General features: G+C 38.5%; 13 protein-coding genes across 13 annotated transcripts; 3 read left to right on the top strand and 10 right to left on the bottom strand.

Moving 5' to 3' along the window:
- Positions 1-573: 573 nt before the first annotated feature.
- BRETT_000813 (uncharacterized protein) lies at positions 574-3,681 on the bottom strand (the record flags this gene model as incomplete). The annotated part of the gene is made up of 1 exon (XM_041279373.1): positions 574-3,681. One exon carries the CDS (start codon positions 3,679-3,681, stop codon positions 574-576), a length of 3,108 nt encoding a protein of 1,035 aa, XP_041137587.1.
- Positions 3,682-4,130: 449 nt separating this feature from the next.
- On the bottom strand, positions 4,131-5,336 carry BRETT_000812 (uncharacterized protein; the record flags this gene model as incomplete). The annotated part of the gene is made up of 1 exon (XM_041279372.1): positions 4,131-5,336. The coding sequence occupies one exon, from the start codon at positions 5,334-5,336 to the stop codon at positions 4,131-4,133; it is 1,206 nt and encodes a 401-aa protein (XP_041137586.1).
- Positions 5,337-5,795: 459 nt separating this feature from the next.
- BRETT_000811 (uncharacterized protein) lies at positions 5,796-7,172 on the bottom strand (the record flags this gene model as incomplete). Its single annotated transcript, XM_041279371.1, has 1 exon — positions 5,796-7,172. One exon carries the CDS (start codon positions 7,170-7,172, stop codon positions 5,796-5,798), a length of 1,377 nt encoding a protein of 458 aa, XP_041137585.1.
- A 547-nt stretch (positions 7,173-7,719) lies between these two features.
- BRETT_000810 (uncharacterized protein) lies at positions 7,720-8,877 on the bottom strand (the record flags this gene model as incomplete). Its single annotated transcript, XM_041279370.1, has 1 exon — positions 7,720-8,877. One exon carries the CDS (start codon positions 8,875-8,877, stop codon positions 7,720-7,722), a length of 1,158 nt encoding a protein of 385 aa, XP_041137584.1.
- Positions 8,878-9,434: 557 nt separating this feature from the next.
- Positions 9,435-9,863, bottom strand: BRETT_000809 (uncharacterized protein; the record flags this gene model as incomplete). The annotated part of the gene is made up of 1 exon (XM_041279369.1): positions 9,435-9,863. The coding sequence occupies one exon, from the start codon at positions 9,861-9,863 to the stop codon at positions 9,435-9,437; it is 429 nt and encodes a 142-aa protein (XP_041137583.1).
- A 447-nt stretch (positions 9,864-10,310) lies between these two features.
- SSC1_1 (Hsp70 ATPase ssc1) lies at positions 10,311-12,272 on the bottom strand (the record flags this gene model as incomplete). Its single annotated transcript, XM_041279368.1, has 1 exon — positions 10,311-12,272. One exon carries the CDS (start codon positions 12,270-12,272, stop codon positions 10,311-10,313), a length of 1,962 nt encoding a protein of 653 aa, XP_041137582.1.
- Positions 12,273-13,117: 845 nt separating this feature from the next.
- BRETT_000807 (uncharacterized protein) lies at positions 13,118-14,002 on the bottom strand (the record flags this gene model as incomplete). The annotated part of the gene is made up of 1 exon (XM_041279367.1): positions 13,118-14,002. The coding sequence occupies one exon, from the start codon at positions 14,000-14,002 to the stop codon at positions 13,118-13,120; it is 885 nt and encodes a 294-aa protein (XP_041137581.1).
- Positions 14,003-14,260: 258 nt separating this feature from the next.
- RFC4 (replication factor C subunit 4) lies at positions 14,261-15,256 on the bottom strand (the record flags this gene model as incomplete). Its single annotated transcript, XM_041279366.1, has 1 exon — positions 14,261-15,256. One exon carries the CDS (start codon positions 15,254-15,256, stop codon positions 14,261-14,263), a length of 996 nt encoding a protein of 331 aa, XP_041137580.1.
- A 309-nt stretch (positions 15,257-15,565) lies between these two features.
- BRETT_000805 (uncharacterized protein) lies at positions 15,566-16,789 on the bottom strand (the record flags this gene model as incomplete). The annotated part of the gene is made up of 1 exon (XM_041279365.1): positions 15,566-16,789. The coding sequence occupies one exon, from the start codon at positions 16,787-16,789 to the stop codon at positions 15,566-15,568; it is 1,224 nt and encodes a 407-aa protein (XP_041137579.1).
- A 1,124-nt stretch (positions 16,790-17,913) lies between these two features.
- CDC3 (Cell division control protein 3) lies at positions 17,914-19,619 on the top strand (the record flags this gene model as incomplete). Its single annotated transcript, XM_041279364.1, has 2 exons — positions 17,914-17,926; positions 18,115-19,619. 2 exons carry the CDS (start codon positions 17,914-17,916, stop codon positions 19,617-19,619), a joined length of 1,518 nt encoding a protein of 505 aa, XP_041137578.1.
- A 649-nt stretch (positions 19,620-20,268) lies between these two features.
- Positions 20,269-21,717, top strand: BRETT_000803 (uncharacterized protein; the record flags this gene model as incomplete). Its single annotated transcript, XM_041279363.1, has 1 exon — positions 20,269-21,717. The coding sequence occupies one exon, from the start codon at positions 20,269-20,271 to the stop codon at positions 21,715-21,717; it is 1,449 nt and encodes a 482-aa protein (XP_041137577.1).
- A 230-nt stretch (positions 21,718-21,947) lies between these two features.
- Positions 21,948-22,961, bottom strand: BRETT_000802 (uncharacterized protein; the record flags this gene model as incomplete). Its single annotated transcript, XM_041279362.1, has 1 exon — positions 21,948-22,961. One exon carries the CDS (start codon positions 22,959-22,961, stop codon positions 21,948-21,950), a length of 1,014 nt encoding a protein of 337 aa, XP_041137576.1.
- A 520-nt stretch (positions 22,962-23,481) lies between these two features.
- BRETT_000801 (uncharacterized protein) lies at positions 23,482-24,300 on the top strand (the record flags this gene model as incomplete). The annotated part of the gene is made up of 1 exon (XM_041279361.1): positions 23,482-24,300. One exon carries the CDS (start codon positions 23,482-23,484, stop codon positions 24,298-24,300), a length of 819 nt encoding a protein of 272 aa, XP_041137575.1.
- Between the last annotated feature and the right edge of the window lie 21 nt (positions 24,301-24,321).

Here is a 24,321-nt window from a genome sequence, read left to right as displayed (position 1 = left end):
TAATTACCAATCAATGCATAGATTGCTATTAAGTGTAAGATTACTGGGAAGCGGAGCGTTTGATGGTGAGGCTAAACAAAGAAAAAGAATTTAGAACACGAGGAGACGAAAAAAAAAATAGAATAAAAATAAAAATAAAAAATGCCGGCAACCCTTCATGTTTTTTTTTGTGACTACTCAGGAATTGGACAATTGATGACATCTTTTTCACCAGCTCCGGGTATATTTTAGCGCCCAGTACTGATAGGCAAACAAACGTGATCTGGTTTGTCTAAGCTTTCGCGATTTCTTCCTATACGCCATCTGGATTCTTCGCGGAACATAGATTTCCTATTAATGCGATTGATTGTGTAGTCTCAATAGAGCGTGCGTTTCAAAGTAAGAAAAAAGTGGGGGTTAAGATTTAAACGCTACCATGGATCGATCGTTACATTATTTGGATTAGCCGTGCATCGGATTTAAATTTGTAGACTAAAAGTACAAATAGTATTACTTACTGTCATTGTCATTAAAGAATGAGATGACCTATGTCCCAAGTATCCGGTACTGGATTTGGTTGTAATTTACAAATAATTATAATATAACTTCGTGTTCGCTAGCATCGGCCTCAGTTTCGGATTCGCAGGGTAATTTCTCTAAGTACTCCACAGCTTTTAAAGTATTTGCATGTAGCTCTTCCTGTATAATGTGCACCTTTTGCTTGACATACTCTGCTGCTTGCTCCGCCCTGTGTTCTAGCCAATCCTTGATACTCATTTGCAACTCCTCTGCCGGCATTTCAGCAATAAAACTTGTAAGTTGTCCATCCATATCTTCGCTTAAAACCTGGTATTTTGATTCCAGTAAGCTCTTTAGGATTTTAGAAGCCTCCAGAAGGTCTTGACAATACTCATTAGGGCCTGTTTCTTTAATTCGATCCCACTTCATATGATCACTAAGTCGTTCCGATTTCATATTTGTCATGTCTTCCTTAGTTTTACTCATCTCAAGAATTAATTGTTTCTCGAGATCTCTTCCCTCAAAACTGGAAGATTGTTCATTCACTCTATCTGCAAAAGGAGTGCTCTGGCTATTAGCATTTTCCAACTCTGGAATTTTGATATTCTCTTTAGTAACCTCCTCGTTTGTAGAATGCGAAGCATTATCCAGGATTATATCATCATCTGACCCTTCAGTACCTTCAGAAACATTTCCCAGTGATATGATTGTTTTATCAGTTTCCAGCTCCGTTTTTCTGCTCTTCACTTGCATATCCGTCGAACCATGTTCACCTATAATATCTTGTGAGTGGCTGTTCTTCTCTAAAGTTGTCTCACTTTCTTTTTTGATTGAGACTTCCAAATCTTTACTGCTTTCTATTTTTTGTTCCACTTGTTCTTCCTTCTTTACCTCATCATCCTTACTATTCTGAGTATCTGAATTATGGCTTCCTATCAAAAGAGAAGATCCATTTTCATGAGTCTTTTTGCCCCTTGATATGTTCAAACGAGAATTCAGCATCCTTCTCAGCCGACTGTGATTTTCTTGCCCAGATATTAATAAACTGTCTTCCGATGGTGTGCCAAGATTCTTGTTTGCCTTTTTTCGCTTTGATTTCTTTCTAATGTATTGTACAGCCTTTCTCTTTAAATCAGATTTCTCTTTGATCAGCATACCACCATAATCTGTCGAAATAATATTGGCTTCTGACCCTACTTTAGTCTTCGTATCTTCTGCATGTTCTTCGGCCTTTTCTATTTGCTTTTCCAATTGATCATCCCCGGCGATATTCTGTTTTGCATTATGAATTTCCTTTGCTTCTTCTTCCACGTTTGTTTTATTCTTCGTTTTGGCTATCTTGGCATCGATTACAACTTTCTTCTCGTGAATTTCCTTTGCGTCTCCCTTTATTTCTCCTTTCTGACTAACGCTACCTTTACGATGATGGTGGTGATGATGCTTCTTCTTTTTTCGTCCCTTCTTCGTCTTTTTCTTCATGCCTACATCTTCCTTTTCCGTTAATAAAAGCTGCTTGGCTGTCATGTTTATTGTTGCCATTTGTTTTAAAATTTCTTGTCGAACTTCCTCTCGAATAGCATTCACCAACTCTTCTCTGGTTTGCTGTAGTATTGCCACTTCATTCGAAGATGCTATTCTCTCTTTATTTACCACAGTCAACGCTTTGCTTGGTGGTTCCGGACCTTTCTCATACGTATCATTAAGTTTTCCTTTGTCGGAAAGCTGGGTATTATAATTGTCTTCATTAAAGTCCATACCAAAGTCACCGTCATCTATTATCTCATTTGGAGGTTCCGATGGCAATTTGTCATTCGCGTCCGGTGGCTGCACCTGCTTAGAGATTTGTTCGTGATCCTCCTGCCTAGAGATTCGTTCGTGCTCCTCAATTTCAGGAATTTGTTGGGGAGGTTTGGCATGCTTTTCTTTATCTTTTCCTAATTTGCTGTTAGATTTATTACTTCCGCGAGTTGATGGCCTTGATTTATTGAAAAATGTCGATGGTCCACTTGCAGATGGCTCTATAAAAAAATCGCTTAATTCATTTAATGAGGAAGCTGGGATTTCCACAGACCTTTGAGGTGTTCCATTCTGGATATTTATATCCTCAAGATATCCCTCATCCGGTATTTCCTCATATGTCAAACCGTGTTCATCCACTTTCAACGAACTGTTGTTTAAATTTGTCCGCTTGGTTTCAGATGGAGGTATCTGGACATCTCCATGTGAAGGAGATTGTTGGTGTTCATTATCGGAGGCCAAATGGTCTTCAATGCCAATGTCATCCATTAAGTCAGGAGCTTCATTTGATCCCAGTCTGGGTCTGTCCAAGATGGTCGGCTCTTGATCTTGTGGATAGTTGGTTAACTTGGGTTTTTGTATCTCCTCTTTCTCTGTTTGAGCCTCTGCTATTGCCAACCTGTATAATGATCCACTATGCTCCGAGTTCTGTGTTGTATTCTCAGATGTGGATTCCTTTTCCAGTTGTTTCAATATATCCTGGTAATGAAAAATATAGCAGTCAGGATTTCTTTTACGATGTTCCTCGGCAACGTCATCTCCATTTTCCCAGCCTTCCAAACTCACTCCACAGTAGAGACAGGTAACTGCATCATCACCCTTGTCATATGATAAATAGTAAAAGCCGTTGTCCGCTAGCTGATCACTTGTGGGAAGACCGCGTTTCAACTTTGTTTTCACACGTCTGCTTGTCTTCTTATTTGTGTCTTCATCGAAAGGCCAGCCGACGAAAGATTTCTTTCTTATTTTCGATGATTCAATTGGGTCTTTGAACAAAGCATCATATTCCCAGTGGAAATCTTTGGAATGCTCGCATTCAAATCTCGCACAAAGGATACGGGCATTTGTACAATCAGGTGAATTGTGGGCATGTCGTAATATGGGTGGTTGTATTTGTAAACCATCACTCATCATGATCTTTTCACGCGGTATAGGCCAGCCATACTCTTTTTTTTTGCAGTAGTAACAAGTTACGCAATCATGATGTTGATATGTTGGATCATAGTAAAAACCAAATGAAGCCATGTCCTCTGGTGAATAGCTCTTGTTGTGAGGCCATTTCATCACTATTCCATTTCTTACACGTGAGTTGAAAGTGCTTTCTCTTTCTTTTATCGTGGAGTACTTCCGCACCCCACCTTTCGTCTTACCCTTTCTTGGCCCCATGGGTAAAAAATACACCAAAAAGTGGAAAACTGAAAAAAAAATGTCCAGCGTTCACTTTAATCTTGCTTAGATACGTTAAACGAGTTGTATTGTCTGAAGCTGTGGCCTGCTGCTAAGGTTAGTCAGTCGGTCAGTCCCTCAAAATTCATAATACGCGGTTCTACTATTTACCCATACAAGATGCATATTTTTCGCGTAGAAAAAAAAAAGTTGTATGGATGAATGATCATAGATTCGTACGAGGTCAAATACTAAGATACTGAAAGGCATAGAAGGACCATTACAAAGGCCATCAGCATAAAAAATTGTCTAAAAAAATATATCAAAAACATCACAGAGAACATTTGATATTAAACAATCTCCTGCATTATACAAGTAAAGTCAGTTTCTTAAAATTTTGGCGAATGTATATATGCCCATAACATGAATTACCATTCAGCAAAGCTACTTCATTCCTCATCTTCTTCTTCGCCATCTTCCTCTCCATCTTCCTCATCTTCATCCTCATCTTCATCCTCTGATCCGGACTCTGCCTGATCCAGCCACACCAAAAATGGCTTGGCCGCACGTCTGATTTTCTTGCATGTTTGTTTTGGCACATATTTCTTCGTAACATGTGTTCCCCACTCCCTGATCACATCCTCAGACACTAAATCGTTCTGATATAACTGCATCAAAATTCTTGGAACCTGCGGCACAAGATCCATATGATCAGTACCGATCATTCTCTCAATACCCCCAAGCAGAGACTTTTCGTGCTTTGGAGTAACCAACAACTTGCTAAGCAGACCAGCATGCTCTTCGATCTCTTTCAAAATATCCTCATCAAAAATACACTGTGCAATAACTTCGACGGTCATTCTATCGTTTAAAATATCCATGCTCTGAGCCTTCTTGAAGATTTCCACATCGGATGGAATTTCATCTTCGTTCTTGAGTATCCATTCACCAAATTCCTCGTATTTCTGAGTCTCATCCTTGAGAGTAAGAGCATTGAGCTCACGTGCTCTGGCCTGAATTGCTTCTTCCGACATGTCCACAGCCCATTCATCATCTTTAACTTCAACCTTCTTTGATGGTGGAGCAACAGTATTTGCTAGTGTAGTAGTGGCTGCCGAAGGCTTTTGTTTTGCTGCAATATCGGAAATAGATCTTCCACCTCCAATAACATTGGCAGATGCTGTAGCCGATTTCTTCTCGGATTTAACATGATTTTGTGGAGGGTTTTTCAAAATGTATGTAACAAGCTTCAAACGTGGATCAACCTCGGTAACTTTACCACAAGCCTTACAATCTCTGTTTAAATGTCCGTCTGTGGTGACCTTCAAAATGGTCTCTGGGTTCTTACATGAAGGACACAACACAAATTTGTTAATGAAGCCATCCAAAACATCCTGTAGCTTAGTGGCATCATGGACACCATTCACCAAGTATCTGTCGTTTTTCTCGCTGATACTAGTCTGTGCACCCAACTCAAATCCAAAGTACTTGATCACATAAGGTGTTGGTCTATTTAATGCACGTGCAACATCGACTGCATTCAAAACATTGGTCTTTATACCATTACCTCTACCTTCTGTGATAGCCTCAATAGGAGGCATCTTATAACGGTAGAAAACATCCTTGTTATCCCTGCAAATATTAATCAACGACATTTTGTTTTTTGGTTGTATTGTTTTTCTGTTTATTTACCTCCTCTTGTCAATATGTTGCTCAAGATCAGTCTGGTTTGGGTTTTGACAGTACAAAACGTTCCAAGTTTTTTTCTTGCTTTTTTTCGCTTTCCGTCCTTGTAAGATAGAATTGGTCTGCGAAAAAAAATGAAAAAATTTTTACACCACTAGATCGATTAGCGATAATAATTCGGGGCATTTTTCAGAGCCTCTGTGTAACTCTTACTGTAGTTTTTTCCCAAAGAGAGACGAAATAGTACCCAGCGGGCAAAGGGATTGTATGACAAAGATTGTAAATATACATCTTGCATTTAAATACAAAAGCCTACATTAGTTATTTCTGCATGCTTTGATGGATATTAAAGTAAACTAAGAATAAAAGTCAGAAAAAAAGCATAGCCAGTAATTAGCTAGAGAACATGTAGCCAGACATGCTTACATCTAAAGAGATAGAGCAACAAGCTGCTGTGTGGTCCTCAATGCCTCGTATTTCACATTAGAGTTTGGAGAATTCATTAAATTCATGATTATTGCCTTACCTCCAATTTTATCGAGAGCCCTAGCCGTTTCTGGAGCCTGCTTGATCATTTGTCCAATATCGGAGCACACGATCGTTTGATTTTGGTATAATCTCTTCAAGTCATCCGTCTTTTCGGAAAGCAATGCAACAATGTGCTTGAGTAATTTCCAGTCATTCTTCTTGAATTCATCAATATTCTCATACCAGAATTCTTCAGACTTATGGGATGGAGACCACACGAATGTCTTCGTGTTCAACTCGTTAGTATACTCATCAAAAGTGGTCAATGTAGTGACTGCTTCGTTAAGAATCTCAAGCATTGTGTTTAAATCATCCTTTAACTCACTATCAGCCCATTTTCTCTCTAATAGCTGCTTTGTGATCTCTAACCCAGAAGCAAGAAGATAATGCTTCACGACTTGTTCTTTCTTCACAGGATCTGACAAATTCAAAAGATTCAACAACGAATCGATTGCAAGTCTAACAATTTTCTCCTTGACCGCATCCTTCGATATGGAGTACAAAACCTCTATGATGCTTGGATAATCCTCATTCAAGTCAATAACGGCCTGCTCAATGAATGTAAGAAGCCAAACGGAAAGCGCTGTGTAGTATTTCATCTGTAGCTCACCTTCTCTCTCCACTAAAATCTTAAATAACGGTGGGAATAAAATCTTTTGTTGGCTCCAATAAATTTCTCTATATTCTTTAACCTGTAGAAGCTCCTTCAACAACTGAACTCCGGCGAATTTATAGTCCATACTTCCAGAACTTAAAAGCTTGGAAGCAATATAGCCGTACAATGGACCGATATGCTTTTCGTTACCCTGTTTAGCAGCTGCCTCGTCTGTTAACAATAAAGTCAAAACATAAGCAGCACAAAGTCTAATGCCTTCATCTTTGGATCCTAGTAGTTTCACCAATGGTTCATATGGAAGAGAGGTATCCAGGTGTGAAAGTGCTAAAACACTTTTTGCAAATTCTGTTCCCTTCAAAACCAAAGTGTCGATCATGCTGACGAGCACAAAGCGGATGATATCACTTTGTGTGTCCTTGGTAAGCAAGGATGCTATATTTTTGGCATAAACGTCTGGATTTTTGAGAATCAATGCAACACGACCTTTCACATCACCATAGTCTGAAACTTTCTTGAAGCATTCAGCTTCGCTCGCACTTAAGTAGTTGGCCTTTGCACAAGCACCCCATGCAATTGTTCTACTTCTTGCATTAATCAATATATCATTGATATTCTCTCCTTCTAACTTGAATTGAGGAAATTTAAGTTCAACAATTGACATCCTTGCTCTTTTTATTTCTCTCTCTGTTATAAGATTTGTTGATTTTAAATATTGTATTTTTATTATGAGGATCTGTAAGTCTTAAAGTATGTATCGAACATTTGAAATTGTATCTCTGTAGCAGCAGGACGCAAAAAAGTATGTTTTTTTTTTATCAGAATTATCGGAATAAATGCATTCGGCAGCACCAACAATCAAACGTAATAAATTCAGCCTGTTTCTTTACCAAAAAAAAATGAAATAAAATGTACGGATGGGAAATTTAGGGTCCCTCCACCTTACCTTTCTCTCCTTCTTCTATCTACTAATATCACCTAACTCAACATTCGTGTTCGATGATTCTCTGTTCCTTAATTCTACTCTGATTAAAATAAAACTTTCGGAGCGATAAAAATTGATAAGGTTAGTTTTTAAGCCAGAATAGGTGTAACCTTTATTATTGAAATTTCTCCTACTAGGAAATTGGGAAATAAGGGATTTTACTATTGCTACTGGGTGCTTTTATCAAAGAAATCTTCTATTGAAATGTGTGCATTAATCTAAGCTGTTATTTTATTGGAACCACCTGCTTAGGAAATGGATCTTTCTTACTTAAAACAATCACTTTGTTCCCGTGAGAGATATATCCCTTGATTTTTCGACTAAATATCAAACTAGCAAGTCGGGATTCTGTTTCTTCTTGTGTAAATATTCTCCCACTACTATAGCCCTCCGCCCTTGTAAACTGTTCTAAAGGTATAATATGCTTTTTCTCACCAACGTAGAGGTGTGCAGTCTTGTTGAACAAACGAAGTTCAACAAATGGTCGCATTCTAATATAAAATGAGTACACGTGACGTTTTAGTAGTAAAATTTGGATATCTGCAACCTCTTCATCAAATTGTTTCAAATTTCCCTGCTTCACGGCCTCAAAGATCTTTCGAAAGGTTATTGCAAGTGAGGGGTATCTTTCCCATAAAGTAGGCGAAGGAAGCTGACAATACATTAAGAAATTAATCGGCATGAGAAACAACAATATTGAGAGTTGGTTTTTGAATGTCTCTCCATTTTTAGGAGAATTCTCGCAATCAATAAGGGCATTGTTTAAAAGTTGTGCCGCATTTTCCAAATGCTCAAAGTTCATACATTCTACCATTGCGAGAAAGTATTTGTAGGTCACTGACTGTGATTTTGGCACACTTGATAAAGGGGGTAGGTTAGGCGAGTGCAGAAGAACTTTACACATGTTCTTAGCTGCGTCAAACTTCTCAAACTTGATGTACGTTCTGAAAAGTTCGTTTGCAAAAAAATAAACAGCTATCTTCTTTTCTTCTGACTTGTCACTTAAACAAACCTTGAATGGCCTTTGAAGAACGTTTGCCAATTCCTCATCTAGCGAAAGTTGAAAATCTGCTCCATACTGCTGCCTCTTTTGTTTCTCTTGTGACTTCACATCCTCGTCGTAATCGGATGATTGAATATAAATCATAACAAGTTTCCTCAATTCAGTTGTCACCGTCATTAATGGTATGCATATCCATCGATCCTCATTTCGAGCTATCTTAGAAACTTCTGTGACAATTTTAGAAGAATATTTGATTGCATTCTTGAAATTCAAACTTTTCAATGAACTTAATAGGTTGAAATATCCATCTATGACTATTCCCCATTGATTGACCCCTTTGAACCAACCATTATTCCTCAATACTTCTAATGGTGGAAGCATTTTTATACTGTCGCTTTTTACATAATCCGGTATTGAATCTAAAGAACTTATTTTGTCTAAAAATGACAAACTTTCAGCTACAGCAGCCGAGTCATGTAAACGGATACACTTTCCAAATGTGAGAACATGATCGAGATATCGTCTGTGTATATCTGACATTGAAGGAAACGTAAATAATTCTATATCTGACGACAAGCAATATTTGAGTGTTTGACCTGCTATCTATCCTGGTATTTAACTAAATGCGAAATGGTAAGGTAGTGTTTGTGGAGCTTCAATGCTACTCTCGCTTCTTACGTACTATATATTTTACTTTTTCCGCGCGCACTATTTTCGTTTTTCGTTTTTCTGTACACAACCCAGACAAAAAAAAGATCTACCTCATCTCTTAACTATTACCGAGCCAGTTCATGACTCTAATTAAAAAGAAACTACATCATTAATGTTCGAATGCACACAGCAGTCATAAAATTAGTTGACATTAACTTTTAATAAAATAGAATTGCGCAATTGACTCTTGGATCAAATTTATTCATTAAAAATGGCAGCCTTACCGTTTAAAAGTCGTAGTCATCATTCTCTTCATCTTTAAATCCCACAGAGAAAAGTACTATGCTCAAGTAAATGAGGAAGCCACCCGTTAAACTTAAAGCAAAGCTATAACCAGTAATAAGATGGCAATGATATAATGCCATTGGAAGACATGTACCGCTGACAACAAGTAAACCTGTAAGAAAATGGCAGAATTCCACTACTGGATTTCCCACCACTCCATCATCGTCAAAATCTCCTAGAAAGTTTGAATCATATGAAGAGGTGGCACATTTCGCTATGCTGTTCGGAAGGGATGCTATAAGGAATATGACCACAACCAATATTGGGAGCCAGTTATCAAATAGAGCACAACTTAGAATAATGTTGAGAAATCCAACTGCAATCAAAACACTAAGAAATATGAGTTTTATTAGTGAGCTCCTTCGCGACATATTCTGTACTTGTCTGTCGAATTCTAACGGCTGGGCTTGTTGATATTGCAAAGGGTCTGAATGCAATTGTGGAGGTGGACTGCTGAATAATAGCGAGAAATAAATTAGATAATGAATGCATCAAGTTTTTTTCTCCCTCTCTCCCCCTACTTATTTTAATTATTTTCATGAAATTTTGTCATGTGCCCTAGCTAATAAATACTAGGAACGGACAGGGCTAATCTGTACGGTTATCGCAAAATGATATTCTCATCAAGTTATATATACACGAACAAAACTAAAAATGTTATTTATGGGTTCGTTTAATTACAAGATCTTTAAAAAAAAGTGGAGAAAAATAAAAAGAAACAGAAAAAAAGTATCGCCTGGGCGTAGATAGATACAAGGTATGTTTAAAAGAAAGCAACAAGCATATGAGAATTTTGCATTCTCACTCAGCTAACCGCTTCATTTAGACTCTGAGTCCTTACCCTTAGATCCGTTGTCAGCACCACCGTTGTTGTTCTGGTTCTGTTGGCTCTTGTACATCTGTTCGAACAACTTCAAGGATTTCTGTTGCAAGTCGTCCAACTGGGTCTTGATGTCCTTAACATCAACGCTTTCGCCAGCGTTAACCTTGACAACCAAGCTTCTCAATGAGGCAATTGCCGATCTGACATTGTCAGCCTCTGCCTTGTCAAGCTTGTCACCGAACTCCTTCAAAGACTTCTCAGTGTCATTACAGAGCTGGTCGGCCTTGTTTGCAGTCTCGATAGTTTCCTTTCTTGACTTGTCCTCCTCTTTGTACTTCTCGGCATCGTCCACCATCTTCTCAATTTCACTGTCAGTCAAGCCAGAAGAGCCAGCGACAGTGATAGAATTGTCCTTTCCGGAGGCCTTGTCCTTAGCAGAAACGTTGATGATTCCATCGGCATCAATATCGAAGGTAACCTCGATCTGAGGAACACCCTTTGGAGCAGGTGGAATACCGGACAAGGTGAAGTTGCCAATCAACTTGTTGTCTCTAACCAATTCTCTCTCACCTTGGAAGACTCTGATTTCAACAGAGGTCTGACCATCAGCGGCAGTGGAGAAGACTTGAGACTTCTTTGTTGGGATGGTTGTGTTTCTTGGAATCAATCTGGTAAAGACGCCACCCAAGGTCTCGATACCGAGAGATAATGGTGTAACATCCAACAACAAGACATCCTTAACCTCACCGGATAAGACAGCACCCTGGATAGCAGCACCAATAGCAACGGCTTCATCTGGGTTGACGGACTTGGAAGGATCACGACCGAAGAGACTCTTGACGGTTTCCACGACCTTTGGCATTCTGGACATACCACCGACCAAGATGACCTCAGAAATGTCTGAGGTTGAAAGGCCAGCATCCTTCAGAGCCTTCTTGCAAGGCTCGATGGTTCTCTTGATCAAAGGATCGACCAACTTCTCGAGCTGGGACCTGGTGAACTTCAAGTTGATATGCTTTGGACCAGTAGCATCTGCTGTGATGAAAGGCAAGTTGATCTCTGTAGTAACTGTGGAGGAAAGCTCAATCTTAGCTTTCTCTGCAGCCTCCTTGATTCTCTGAATGGCCATTCTGTCCTTTGAAAGATCGATGCCACTCTGCTTCTTGAAGTTGTCCAAAATATAGTTGACCAAGCTGTTATCAAAGTCCTCTCCACCCAAGTGTGTGTCACCGTTGGTAGATTTGACCTCGAAGACACCGTTGTCAATATCCAAGATGGAGATATCAAAGGTACCACCACCCAAGTCGAAAACGGCGACAACCTTGGACTGGTCGGCCTTGTCTAAACCATAAGCCAAAGCTGCTGCAGTAGGCTCGTTGACAACTCTAGCAACTGACAGTCCCACAATAGCACCGGCATCTTTAGTAGCCTGCCTCTGGGAGTCGTTGAAGTATGCTGGAACAGTAACAACGGCATTCTTGACTGGCTTTCCCAAATAAGCCTCGGCGGTCTCCTTCATTTTGTTCAAAACAAAGCCACCAATCTGGGATGGAGAGTACTGTTTTCCTCTTGCCTCCAACCAAGCATCACCGTTGCTGTGCTTGACAATCTTGTAAGGGACCTGCTTCACGTCCCTCTTAACCTCAGGATCGTCGAACCTTCTACCGATCAATCTCTTGGTGGCAAACAAGGTGTTCTCAGGGTTGACAACAGCCTGTCTCTTGGCTGGAATACCAACCAATCTCTCACCATCCTTTGTGAAGGCAACAATGGAAGGTGTGGTTCTCGAACCTTCGGCGTTCTCAATAATCTTAGGAACCTTACCTTCCATCACGGCAACGGCCGAGTTGGTGGTACCCAAATCGATACCGATAACAGTACCGGTAACTTTGTTCGAGTTGAACCTAACCTGTTTCTTGGCTATGTTTCTTAATGGTTTAGAAATAGCGGCAAACATTTCTGTACCTCTACTATATGCAAATGCGTTAATATAAAAATAGACTGTGCAAGAAAAGCAGTATACTGGAAAAAGAAAATATGTTAACTCAAAGTAAAAGAATAAAGCAATGTGCAAGTAGTCAAGAGGTGCGTTGAGTCTTGTTTTTTTTTAAGGGGTTGGAAATTTTATAAATTGCCGAAAACTGCTCTCCTTATTTTTTTTTCTTCGTCTCAAACCTTGGAAATTTTCACCACTTCATTAATTCACCCGCGGATTTCGAATAGCTTACCTTTTCTTTTCTTTGACAATAAAACACACTGTTCATTGCCGAAAAAAGCCTTATTTTATTTTTACTCGAACCCATTATGTGCTCGAACCCATGAGAAAAAGTTGGCTCTATTCAAATAAAAAAATTCTTACTCATTTTTCTTTTTTTATGGATAGGTCGCCCCCACGCTGGTCAACCCCGCCTTTAACGATATCTGCATCTGTCTATACACTTTTACTTTTTCACATTCAGATCTAAATTTTACTCAGTTGTTAAATTCATCTTTTTTAAATATTGTATTCGTCTAGCAAATATAATAATTTCTAGTTTGTATATATCGATCATATGCACTTGTTTTGCAGCTCTATGCAATAGCAAAGGGAGAACCCAGTCAAGTGTATATTTTGCTGGAAGATTCTATGACGCTGAGACATCAACCCACCCTCGGTTGTGTTATATTTTTTCTTCCGATTTTCCCCCGGTCAACCGACGCGTCGAAATTGCTATGCGGGGTCCCTCCGTCTCTTTTAGTTTGTAATTTCCACACCATATACATTGGTACGGCATCCTTCCATTGGTTTGGAATTCCCCCTGCTTATGTGAGCTTTTGAGTCGCTTTCAAATTCTGTAAGTCAATTGATCTGTTAAGATTGTGTATTCTTACCAAACGCACCTTGTCAATTGCAACATACTTAATGCCAGCAATCGCTTTATCCAATTTCTTGACCCCTTCTACTATATCTTCTAATGCCATAGGGTTTTGTGATGCGTCATTCAGAATTCTTGCAACCTGAGTCATTGTGAGGCTTTTAATCCCGCTTCCAGGTGGACACTCAGTATAAAATGCATTGTAGATCATTTCTAATTTTGAATTTATAAATCTTTGCTTTCGTCTATGTAGCTCTCTTTCTATACCAACATTGTTTCTTTCTTTATTTCTTATCCGCTGTAAAATTGACTCTTTATTCGATGACATATTAGACGCTCTTTCATGAAATTGAAATTTAGTTTCCTCATTTTTCACAATAGCTTTCTTTCCTATTTGGCTAATTCCTATATGTTTATCGTTATTTTGAAGCTCCTGCTTAAACGTCATTAGGTCCTCAACACTTCGATTGGAACCTAATTCATTCATCTTTGTGTCAACAGCCTGTGAGAATAATCTTAGCCGAGGAAGTAATCTCATCAATGGTGAATTTTTCAGGATAGTACCATTGTTTTTAGAGCTGATGTCGTATAAGCTAATGAGCATGTTTTCATTTATATCTGCATTCATCGTAAGCATCTTCACGTCGTATGATTCTGGAAATATAGATTTAATCAATAAGATTTTTTCGATATCTAATTCCGGCAACTGCTGTTGGAGCTCCTTTAATGTGTACTTCCTTGATTCGTGGCTTCTTTGAGACTCAATAGCCATCACAGTGTCGAGTCTCTTAAAGCAACCGATTATTGAATCCCTAAAATGACTCCGCTCCATGGTTTTAACTGTTTAGAAGCCTGACTTTTTGTTGTCGTGTTAGAAGTTGAGTATGAAGCATAGAAAAATTGGGCCGTGTAATAAGGACCTATTCAATCCAGGATAATCAACTTCATGATTACACGTGAAAAAAAAAATTAAGTCCACATTATAGAAAGCGCCAAAAAAAAATTACAAGCGCTCGCTCGTCTACATCTAATACGAAATCTAAGATCTCCTTCTTTCTAATGGTGTTATATTGTATCGATTTCTATACTCTTAGCTCTTGTGCTCTAACATTGCAATCTTCGATAGCATGCATGCCAATTGGAGAAATGTTGAAACTCCATCTAGGATTCTCATATGAGTAAATCCTATGAGTCGAATAACTTCCAACCTTTTTTCTTCACTTAGTTTGTACATAGTTTTCATCACCCTAAAGCTCACAGTTATAATGTCAATCGCAGAATATCCCTTATCCCAAAGTTGTTTCAAAACATCCAAACTCTCGTCAATTTTACCCTCCGTAGCAAGCATTAACATTTTTGAGATCAAAAGGGGATGTGGTGAATCCACAATCTTATAAACATTTTCGGCATTCACTAAATTAAATCCGTAATATGTACTCTGAAGATTGTTAATGGCTTGTCTCATGTCTCCTTCGGCTGTGAATATCAATGCTGCTAACCCATCCTCCGTAAATTCAATTTTTTCTTTATCCACGATTCTCTGGAGCGCTAATAGAACTTCCTCATCCTTTAACCGACTAAATCTAAGAATTGCACATCTACTCTGTATTGGTTCGATTATCTTGCTACTTTGGTTGCATGCAAACGCAAAACGCGTAGTGTTTGAGTATATTTCCATTGTCCTTCTCAAGGCCTGTTGTGCACCAGGTGTCATGGAATCAGCTTCATCTAGCACAACTATCTTCTCTCTATTTGGGGGTAGTGAAACCTTCTTCTGTGCAAATTGTTTGATCTGGTTTCTCACCACATCAATTCCACGATCATCGGATGCATTCAATTCTAAGATTGCATTTTTCATTAGTTTTTGATCATCATGGAACAATTCACGAGCTAAACACATGATAGACGTTGTTTTACCGATACCCGGAAGCCCGGAAAGAATCATATGTGGCATATTTCCTTGTTGGGCAATTCTCTCTAAAGATTCTATGGTGTCTTTATTTCCCACCACATCTTTGAGGTATCGAGGTCTATATTTTTCCACCCATGGAAGTTCAAGATCAAGAGGATATTTGGTAGCCGGCATTCTTCTTTTTTTCTATATAAATTCAATATGTTTGTCCCCTGTATTTTTTTCTTGCTTCAATCACCGTACTTTGTTTTATACTGAAAGTTAAGTAAGTAACTTAGAGTATTATAGCAGACCCGATGTAACAATTAGTGGTGCATTTTTTACGCGCGGTCGGGATTTTTACTTTCGCGTGTTGGTCGCTCTGATTACAGAATTTTTCACTTACCACCTTTAGTATTTAGTTGAGGTGTATTCATACATATTTTTAGTATTTATCGGAGATATATTCATACATATTTATAGTACAAATCTATATTGCCACTCTCACTGACTAGAATGCTTCCTTTTTGAAGAACCAGCACGGCTTGAGTTCGATTTCCTCTTATGAACCAGAGAGGTGAGATCATGCACTAATGGCTGCGCTTTTTGCTTGGTGTTCAATGATGACGATGGCTGTTTGGTAGCTAAAGCCGGTTCCTTCGGTTTCTTAGCTGTAGAAAGTTCACCAAGAATTCCTTTCATTATAATATCTTTTTCAGCCTTAATCTTCTTATTTCCCTTCTCAAGATCGTAAAGACGTTGTCTCATTTCTTGGATTAGGTCCTTATCAATATGCTCACCCTGACTCTGTCTTTTTTTGATCGTTTTAAGAGCTTGCTTCATTGCATCTATACTACCTTCTAAATCAGAGAATTCCAATGCAAGTGATAATTTATAGAAACCCTCTGTAAGGCTACCTGATGCAAATGGATAAAGTTCCCTTCTGAGCTTTATCATTGAGTTCAAGTCTGAACCCGCTTGAGCAAAATTATCTGTCTCTAATGATATATCTCCCAACAAAGCATAAACATCCGCTAACTTCTTTTTCAAACGAATAATCTTTGGTTTTCCTTTGAGCTCATCATCATCTTTATCCGATGTCAGATAAGGAACAACCAATTTCTCTTTACTTTCTTTGGACAAATTCCGTATTTTCTTTTCTAATATTGTTCTTGTTAGGTCTAAGATATCCCATGCAATTTCGAAATCTGATTGCTGCGTACCATTCTCTTCATCATCGCCCTCTTTTTCCAAGTTATTTGTGTTTTTGCTCTCGTCTTGATTGAGTTCATGCTCATTATCCGACTCTTTGGCCGTTTCTTCCTGTTCTTTTTGTTGCACTGCTTCTTCTTCTTCATCCTCGTCCTCAGCCAATATATCGTTAAATTGCATCATTCCTCCATCTTCACCTATCTCCTCCTTTTCACTGCCATCACCATCAGTGCCATCCTTCTCATTGTTTCCTCCCTCCACATCCTTCTTCGTCTCTTCCAATTTTTCATCTGCAGCCTTCTTACCTAGCACGTCACTACTTGCAACAGCATTCTCAAATAACGACCAACCATACAAGTAAAGTAGATCCGGGTCATCTTCATCTATATCTAAGTTATTTAATTCGCAAGCCTCCGAGTATAATTCAACCGCCTGTTCATACTGTTTAGCAGCCATCGCACGAGCACCTTCATTCAATACCTTTGTTATTTCTGCTGAATACTTTGTGTCTGACATGATTGTACTATTTTCGAAGAATAAAAGTCAAGTTCCTGGTTTTTTTGTAAGCACGGTCAGCAATTACTTGTAAAATATCGGGGTATGTGTGTGTATGTGATAAAGTACTAACAGCAATCTCCAAAATAAACAAACCTCTATCCCTTTATGATATGGTCAATAATATCACAGTCTATAAATGGCTAGGAAATTAATATATTCGTATCTGGTCGAAGAAAATAAGCACAAGTTGGTAGATATATCGTGAATGTTTTGAAATATGTTTAGCAAAGACTTGTTTGAAATTTTAATACATCTTTTTTCGCTCAGCGTTCCCCCATTACCTTTCTCTCATGATTGGGATTAATCATATTTTTTTGGAGTCCATTTGCTGCAGCAATTGCTACTGTATTTTCCCACAAAGTACACAGGCCCTAAAAATTGCGTCCACGCATCTGGGTATAGCTGACTAGCGAGTCCGCACGTTTTCGCGTATCAATGCAGAGTTGAGGAAGGTAAAAAATACGTTTTTTTTCTCTTGGTGTTTTTGTTTATATACATGATATGAACGCGTATCGAGTCACACTGACAAGCGCCCGGCCAAACTAAAATTTGCATCCAACTGCCAATCGTCTATTTTAACGCTAAAAAATCCGAACGAAATTCATGGAGATTGCAGTAATTAAAACATTTTATGATCAATTGTCTTTCATATATGAAAAATCCGGAACATAATCATAGCAATCTAGGAATTGGCAGTATAAAAGTAATATATGTTTATATTAATTAGGTCAAGAAATCAATCACCTCTATTTTCTCTGCGGAATAGTCTGATCTGGCATTCCTTCTCATTGATCTGAGAATTGTTTGGAAAATATCTCTCGCTAACTTCAATTTGGAGCAGCGAGGAAAGATATCTAAAATCAGGCTTTTTCTCACTTCTTGTTTTTTTTCGTTTGTTTTTCTCGATCTCATTCTCTCTTTCTTCATATTTTATTTTATTTTGATTCTATAAATATTTTCTCCCTCCTCTTGTTCCAATCATACTTCAAGACTTAGTTTTACTTGTCAAGAGATAATCCTAAATTATATTCATTAAAGCTGGTTGATTTATTAGCAATAATTACGTTGTGTATTTTCAAACCATGACTACAGATAGTAAGTATATTAGAATTGTTTCTCTTTCCCCTTTCACTTTTCTAAGAGAGGCCATTATTGGTCGTACGAAGCCCCGAAATTATACTCTTTGGCTTTAGCGTTAAAAAATGGATAGAGACAGGTCTTCTGATACAATATTAGTATTGAGCAGTTTGTACTAACTTCTGATTATCCACTTTTCTTCTTAGAATCTTCTGTCAGTGTGAATGCTGATAGCTCTTCATTTGCCGCCAGTGCCAACACGTCATCGCCTGTCCCAAATTCTTCCAGTGGAAATCAGGATCAGTACGCATCAAGTGCAGAGGGAGTTTCGGATACTTCCAATTCCAAGAATGCAGCTTCCGTGAGTGTCGATGGATCCGAAGATGCTGAAAGCAAAACGGCTACAACAGATGCTTCTGGAAAATCTGCAGCTAAGGCTCCAGTTGAGCATAAAGTCCCAATTATCAAGCGGAAATTGAATGGTTATGTTGGGTTTGCTAACTTACCCAAGCAATGGCATAGAAAGTCCATTCGTAGGGGATTCAGTTTTAATTTAATGGTTGTTGGTGCTAAGGGACTTGGAAAATCTACTCTGATCAACGCACTATTCAACAAGCAGTTGTACAAGGTTGACAGTGCTCCAAAGTTTTCCTACCGCGATCCAAATGAGCCTGTCCCTGTTACAATTGAAACAGTCAGCTCTGAAATCGAAGAGAATAATGTGAAGTTGAATCTCACTGTTATTGATTGCCCTGGATTTGGTGAAAACATCGATAACACCGAAGTTTCATGGAAGCCAATCGTTGACGAGATTGATCGTAGGTTTGATGAGTACTTGGAAGAGGAAACAAAGGTAAATCGTTCGACTGTTGTCGACAATAGAGTTCATGCTCTGCTTTACTTCATTGAGCCTACAGGACATGCTTTGAAACCCCTCGATATTGAATTCATGAAGCAAGTGCACGATAAGGTGAATCTTATCCCGGTGATTGCTCGCTCAGATACTCTTACCGAGAAGGAAGTTGAGAGCTCTAAACAGATGATCCTGGAAGACATCAAGAACCAGGGTATTCGTTTGTTTACCCCACCAATTTATGAGAATGATGATGATGAAACTGTTGCATCTACAAAGGGAATTTCCGAAAAAATACCATTTGCAGTTGTGGGATCTACAAACTACATTCAGACTTCAGATGGACGTACGGTTAGAGGACGGTCATATCCTTGGGGTATAATTGAGGTGGATAATGAGGAGCATTGCGACTTTGTTAAGCTGAGACAGCTTTTGATAAGAAACTTTATGGAGGAGTTGAAAGAGACTACCGGTAATTCTTTGTATGAAAGGTACAGAAGCGAGAAGTTGGAAAAGTTAGGAATAAAACAGGATGATTCCGTCTTTAAGGAGTTCGATCCAGTGTTGAAACAGGAAGAGGAAAAGCAGCTTCACGAGGCCAAGTTGAATAATATGGAGGCTCAAATGCGTTCGATCTTCCAACAGAAAGTTAGTAGAGAAGAAAAGAAATTGCAGGAGACGGAGGCTGATCTTTTCAGTAAGCACAAGGAAATGAGGGAAAAGTTGTTGAAGCAAATCAAATTGTTGGAGGAAAAGAAGAAGGATCTTCAAAAGGCCCCTGTCAAGACTGTCTCTCCAAAAGGATATTCTTCCCCACAACCCAATGCCCAGAAGCAAAGAAAGGGATTCCTTCGCTAAGTTCCAACGGGCGTAGAGAACTAGTTCCGGAATGTATATAAGCTACTGAAGGTATCTCATTAGATAGATATGTCGCTGAAGAATTTGCTGTCATGTTTTTTTTTTTTCAAATGTGATTTGTTTATCTTTATATATATGTTTCTTGTTTCCCAGTTTCGAGTATGCATTACTGTCCCCTTTTCTCTTTCATGTTCATCTTTTTATTATCATCCTCTTTCTAAACGAATGATCGAATTCATAGCTATCGTTAAATTCTGCTCTAGTATTCTTCAAGTCATGTTCAACGATGTTTTCGAGTCTTCTTATGAGGACGCATAATTCAATGTACAGATGGATGGTTCTCGAAGATGTGTTGGACTACAGGAGAATTTTAAATTTTCGAGGCGATTTTTCAGGCTCATATAGATCATTTATTTGGTACACCCCCGCCCCATAATTTGAGGGTGCCTTTTTTTTATCCGCCCTAGATCCTGTTATTACAGTTTATATTGGTAAACATTCTGAACTCTTACTAAAGTAACATAACAAATTAAGGTTATAAATTATACTCTTCCTCCTGATTTCCAACTTCTTTTGAAAGGTAATTTAAATTTGCCAGCTTGCGTGCATCTTCCTAGCCTTCAAAAGTCAATTGTTGTTCTTCTAAAAAATGAGTGCGGGAAGTGATTTGTATGAAGTGTTAGGAGTCCCTCAAGATGCAACGCAAAGTGAAATAAGGCGTGCATATAGGAAGCTTGCACTAAAGTTTCATCCTGATAAAGTTTCAGTAGAAAAAAGGCAAGATGCGGAGATAAAATTTAAGGATATCACACATGCATATGAAATACTAGGAGATGAGGATAAAAGAAGAGATTATAACCTGTATGGTGAAAGAGAACCCGGTTTAGGATTTGATGAGGACGATACAGAGTTTAGTTACAAGCCATCTCCATTTGCGAATGCTGCATTTAATGGTAGCGGGTCTTTTGATTTTTCGCCGGATGACTTTGCCAATTTTTTTAATGGTATGGGTATGGATATGAATGATGACTTTTTCACCAGTATGGGCAATGGATCACGGGCGAGACAAGCCAAGCCCCCGCAAAATGGAACTGGCAAGGCGCGAAAGCCACCAAAACCATCACCAGATGCTGAACGGAATGATGCTGGAAATGGAAAAACGATGGATGCGCACTTTAATGTTAGATTGTCCCTTCTCGACCTTTTCAATGGTAAGGTGGTCAAGTTGTCCGAAACACGTGACCGAATATGTGAAAAATGTAATGGAACTGGTTTAAAGAGAAAAGCAGTCGAAATAGGATGTTTGGAGTGTAATGGCGTTGGTTACATGAAAAAGTACAGACATATCAATGGAATGACTCTTGTTCAAACGATCCCCTGTGAGAAATGCAGTGGTGCCGGAGTATATTTCAGACCAAAGGATTATTGCAAGCATTGTAGAGGCAGTGGTCTTATTAAAGAATCTAAAATCTTGGAATTTAATGTTCCAAAAGGTTCCCCGAATAAGGGGACGGTTGTTCTGCCTGGAGAGTCGGATGAGGTCCCAGGATTAAAAACGGGAGATGTCATACTAAATTACGAGCTTGAGTTGAAACCACTAGAAAAAAGATTCCAACGGCAGGATAATGATTTATACACGAAAGTAAGTGTTCCGTTAGTGGATGCTCTGTGTGGATTTAATCGCTCAAATTTTGTCAAATCGTTGGATGGTAGATGGTTGTCCATAAGCATACCCCATGGTAAAGTTCTAAGACCAGGAGATTGTATTGTGATACCCAATGAAGGAATGCCTGTTATGGACAACTATATTGGACGGTGCGGCGATTTATATGTTGGCATAGATATCGAGTTTCCAAAGGATAATTGGGCACTCGAACGCAATGATTTTGCCAAGTTGAGATCGATTCTTGATATAACATACGGATCAGAAAGACATAAAGATGTTACTGAGGAAGATACTGAGGCCACAAAAATTGCATACAAAATTAAAGAAAAAGACGAATTGCCATTAGATTTTAATAGTTTCAATGCCAATACAGAGGTCAAAAATATAGGCACTGAGAAGAGATCCAAGGGATGGTTCAGTAAATGGTTCTAAGCGCATACTTTTACTGCAAAGTTATGTCTTTCGGCAGAGATATCATTAAATGGTGTCATGTCGTACATACTTTTATTTTCTCCTGTTGAAACTCAAACTTTTCATATACATAGACTGTACAGTAATAATAATATATTATTTTTTTAATCAGTAATTGTCAGATATTTCATAACAGTTCCCATATCATGTGCTATTAGTGGTACCATTCAGTTCTTACTTTCACATCACTTTTAGAGCCGTTTAGGTTTAAAGTTGCCACGATTTCCTTCATAGTAATTTTTTATTTCCTCCAACTTCCTTTCTTCCGTTTCCTCTCCGGATTCCGGAAATTCCAGCTTTAGCTCTAGTCCCAAGCCACTTGAGTCTGCTGTGTCATTCGCTTTATCATCAGCATCATCACTAAGGTTTGGATTCATAATATCCGATAGCATCTTCTTACCCTTGTTATTTTGCTCCTCAATTAAGTCCGAAAGATCCAACTCCAATGGATCTTTAAATTTGTCCAAAGTGTCCTTCTGGATAGTGTCACTTTTGGAAAATACAAAATTTAATAGATCTTTTGGAACCGGTTGGTATCCATCGGGAGTTTCAGCACTATCATCTCCAGATCCTTGGGGTACAATCTCAATCTCATCATCATCATCATCATCAGTGAGCTCATCAAAAGCAGAAAAATGTTTTGCTGTTACAGAAGCGGTTAGGTCGACTGTCTTTTCTTTCAAAGCCTCTCTATTTCCAAATGGTAATTCAATTTTATCCAGATGTTTACGGTGTACCCGATTTGCCTCTGGTGAATTCCGCGGCACTTTCAATTTCGTAACCCCAACATTTTCTTTCTCATCAAGCGTACTCTTAAGCTTGCTTGAACGCAAGGCATCCGCACGCATTGTTCTTCTCGCTTTATTGAAATTACCTGCATTTCCGTTGTTGGTGTTTTTGTAGCTAGTGAATAAGTCCGGCCTAGTACTGGCTGTTGATAGTAAAGAGCTTCTGGAAAGAATGGAGTTTGAAGATTTTGTTCGTAGCGCCGTTTTCTTGTGTACACTAGTTAAAGGATACCTTGATGTTTCATGAATGTGAGGCTGTAACGAATTTCTAGAAGTTCTCCCACCGGAATATATCTTATTCTCATGTTCATTTGTTTGTTGCTTCAACTCGGACCTCAAATTATTCTCCTTATCTATGTTCTCGGCATATTTCCTATTCCCTTGTCTCTCTTGACCTCGGGATTTTGTTGACGGCATTTCCGTGTTTTTCTTAATATTTTTCTCCTTTGTTCCCAATTATTTTTTTTTTGTTTGAATGGTCTCTATCTATTGTAATTTCATAAGCAATGTTAGGCTTCACTTCTATATATTTATTCCTGTTTGATAAATTGCGGGAATAGATTCGTCTTGAGTTACCTCGAGGAGTTAAACGCTTTCGACCATGTTCACTGTAAACAAATAAATGACAAAAGCGCGATCAGAAAAATAATTGTGCAGAAAATCGCTGTATGGCACAGCCGTGATTTTGTTTGACTTGAAGAAAAAAAAAGTGGAGAAACCATATTCTCTCGGACTTGATACGGGTTCTACAGTAGAGTTTGAAAGAATAGTTAGGATTAGTTGAAGGCATTGGCTGCATATGATTTGTGGATCGGACTATATTATCAGATCATTTTACCGCTCGTTGGTGCGGGAAATATGTAAATGTCCGTTGGATAAAGTTACGAAGCAAAGGCTACATCATAATGTTCATAAGAGATTTTCGCACAAGTTTAAAATGCTTGGTGCAGATAAAAGTGCACTTCACATTCAATTAGAAGAAGGTAAATGCTTGCTCAACAAGCTAAAGTCTGTGACTAATAGTCGAAACCCGGATGCGATCAAAAGTCTCCTTAAGCTGTCATATATATCTTCTCCATCTTTGAAAGCACGATGTCCCAGATGGCTCAGTGATTTTCTCCTCTGCAAAAGCATAGGAAAAAGGAAAAAGGAAGTCATGCTTCAAAATTACGGGGGTATTTTAAAATTTAAGCATGTAATGGATAAATTTTCATTGGATGCTGGAATGAAGAAGACCTATTATGACAGTTTTGCAAAGAAGATGGCCGATTCTACGCCGACAAGCCAGCCCATAGAACTAATATTTAATAATGTTAAGCATCCACTTCAAACAAAATCTATTCAAGGAGAAATAACAGATGATGTCCGCTTATTGGCAAAATTTAGGAATGAGTTTGATAAAAGGATGGAAACGAAACTTAAGATTCCCTCCCTAACTATAAGTCTGCTGCCTACTAGATTTGGGGAACCCCTACCAAAGGTTCGATTGGTGAATATCATGATGAGTAGACTCATAAATATTCAAAGATTCTTTTTGCATTACAGCCCAATATCCATCAGAGATATGACTTATCTTGATAATTTGAATGATAACAGTTTTTTTGATTTTCATCAGGATCTTCTTCGAGGTTACAAATTGTTTACAGAAGATTGTTATGCTGTTACGGATGACGCCAATATTTTGACTTCACAGATGAATAATCATATTTATCTTATGCCTCATAACTTAAGCAGCATGTTTGAAGAAGATTTATGAGTGTATTGGTTTATATCTGAT

The sequence above is a fragment of the Brettanomyces bruxellensis genome, chromosome 8 (genome assembly GCF_011074885.1).
Source record: "Brettanomyces bruxellensis chromosome 8, complete sequence".
Taxonomy (NCBI): domain Eukaryota; kingdom Fungi; phylum Ascomycota; class Pichiomycetes; order Pichiales; family Pichiaceae; genus Brettanomyces; species Brettanomyces bruxellensis.
Note: the sequence above shows the minus strand (reverse complement) of the source record. Positions and strands in the feature narration are given on the sequence as shown.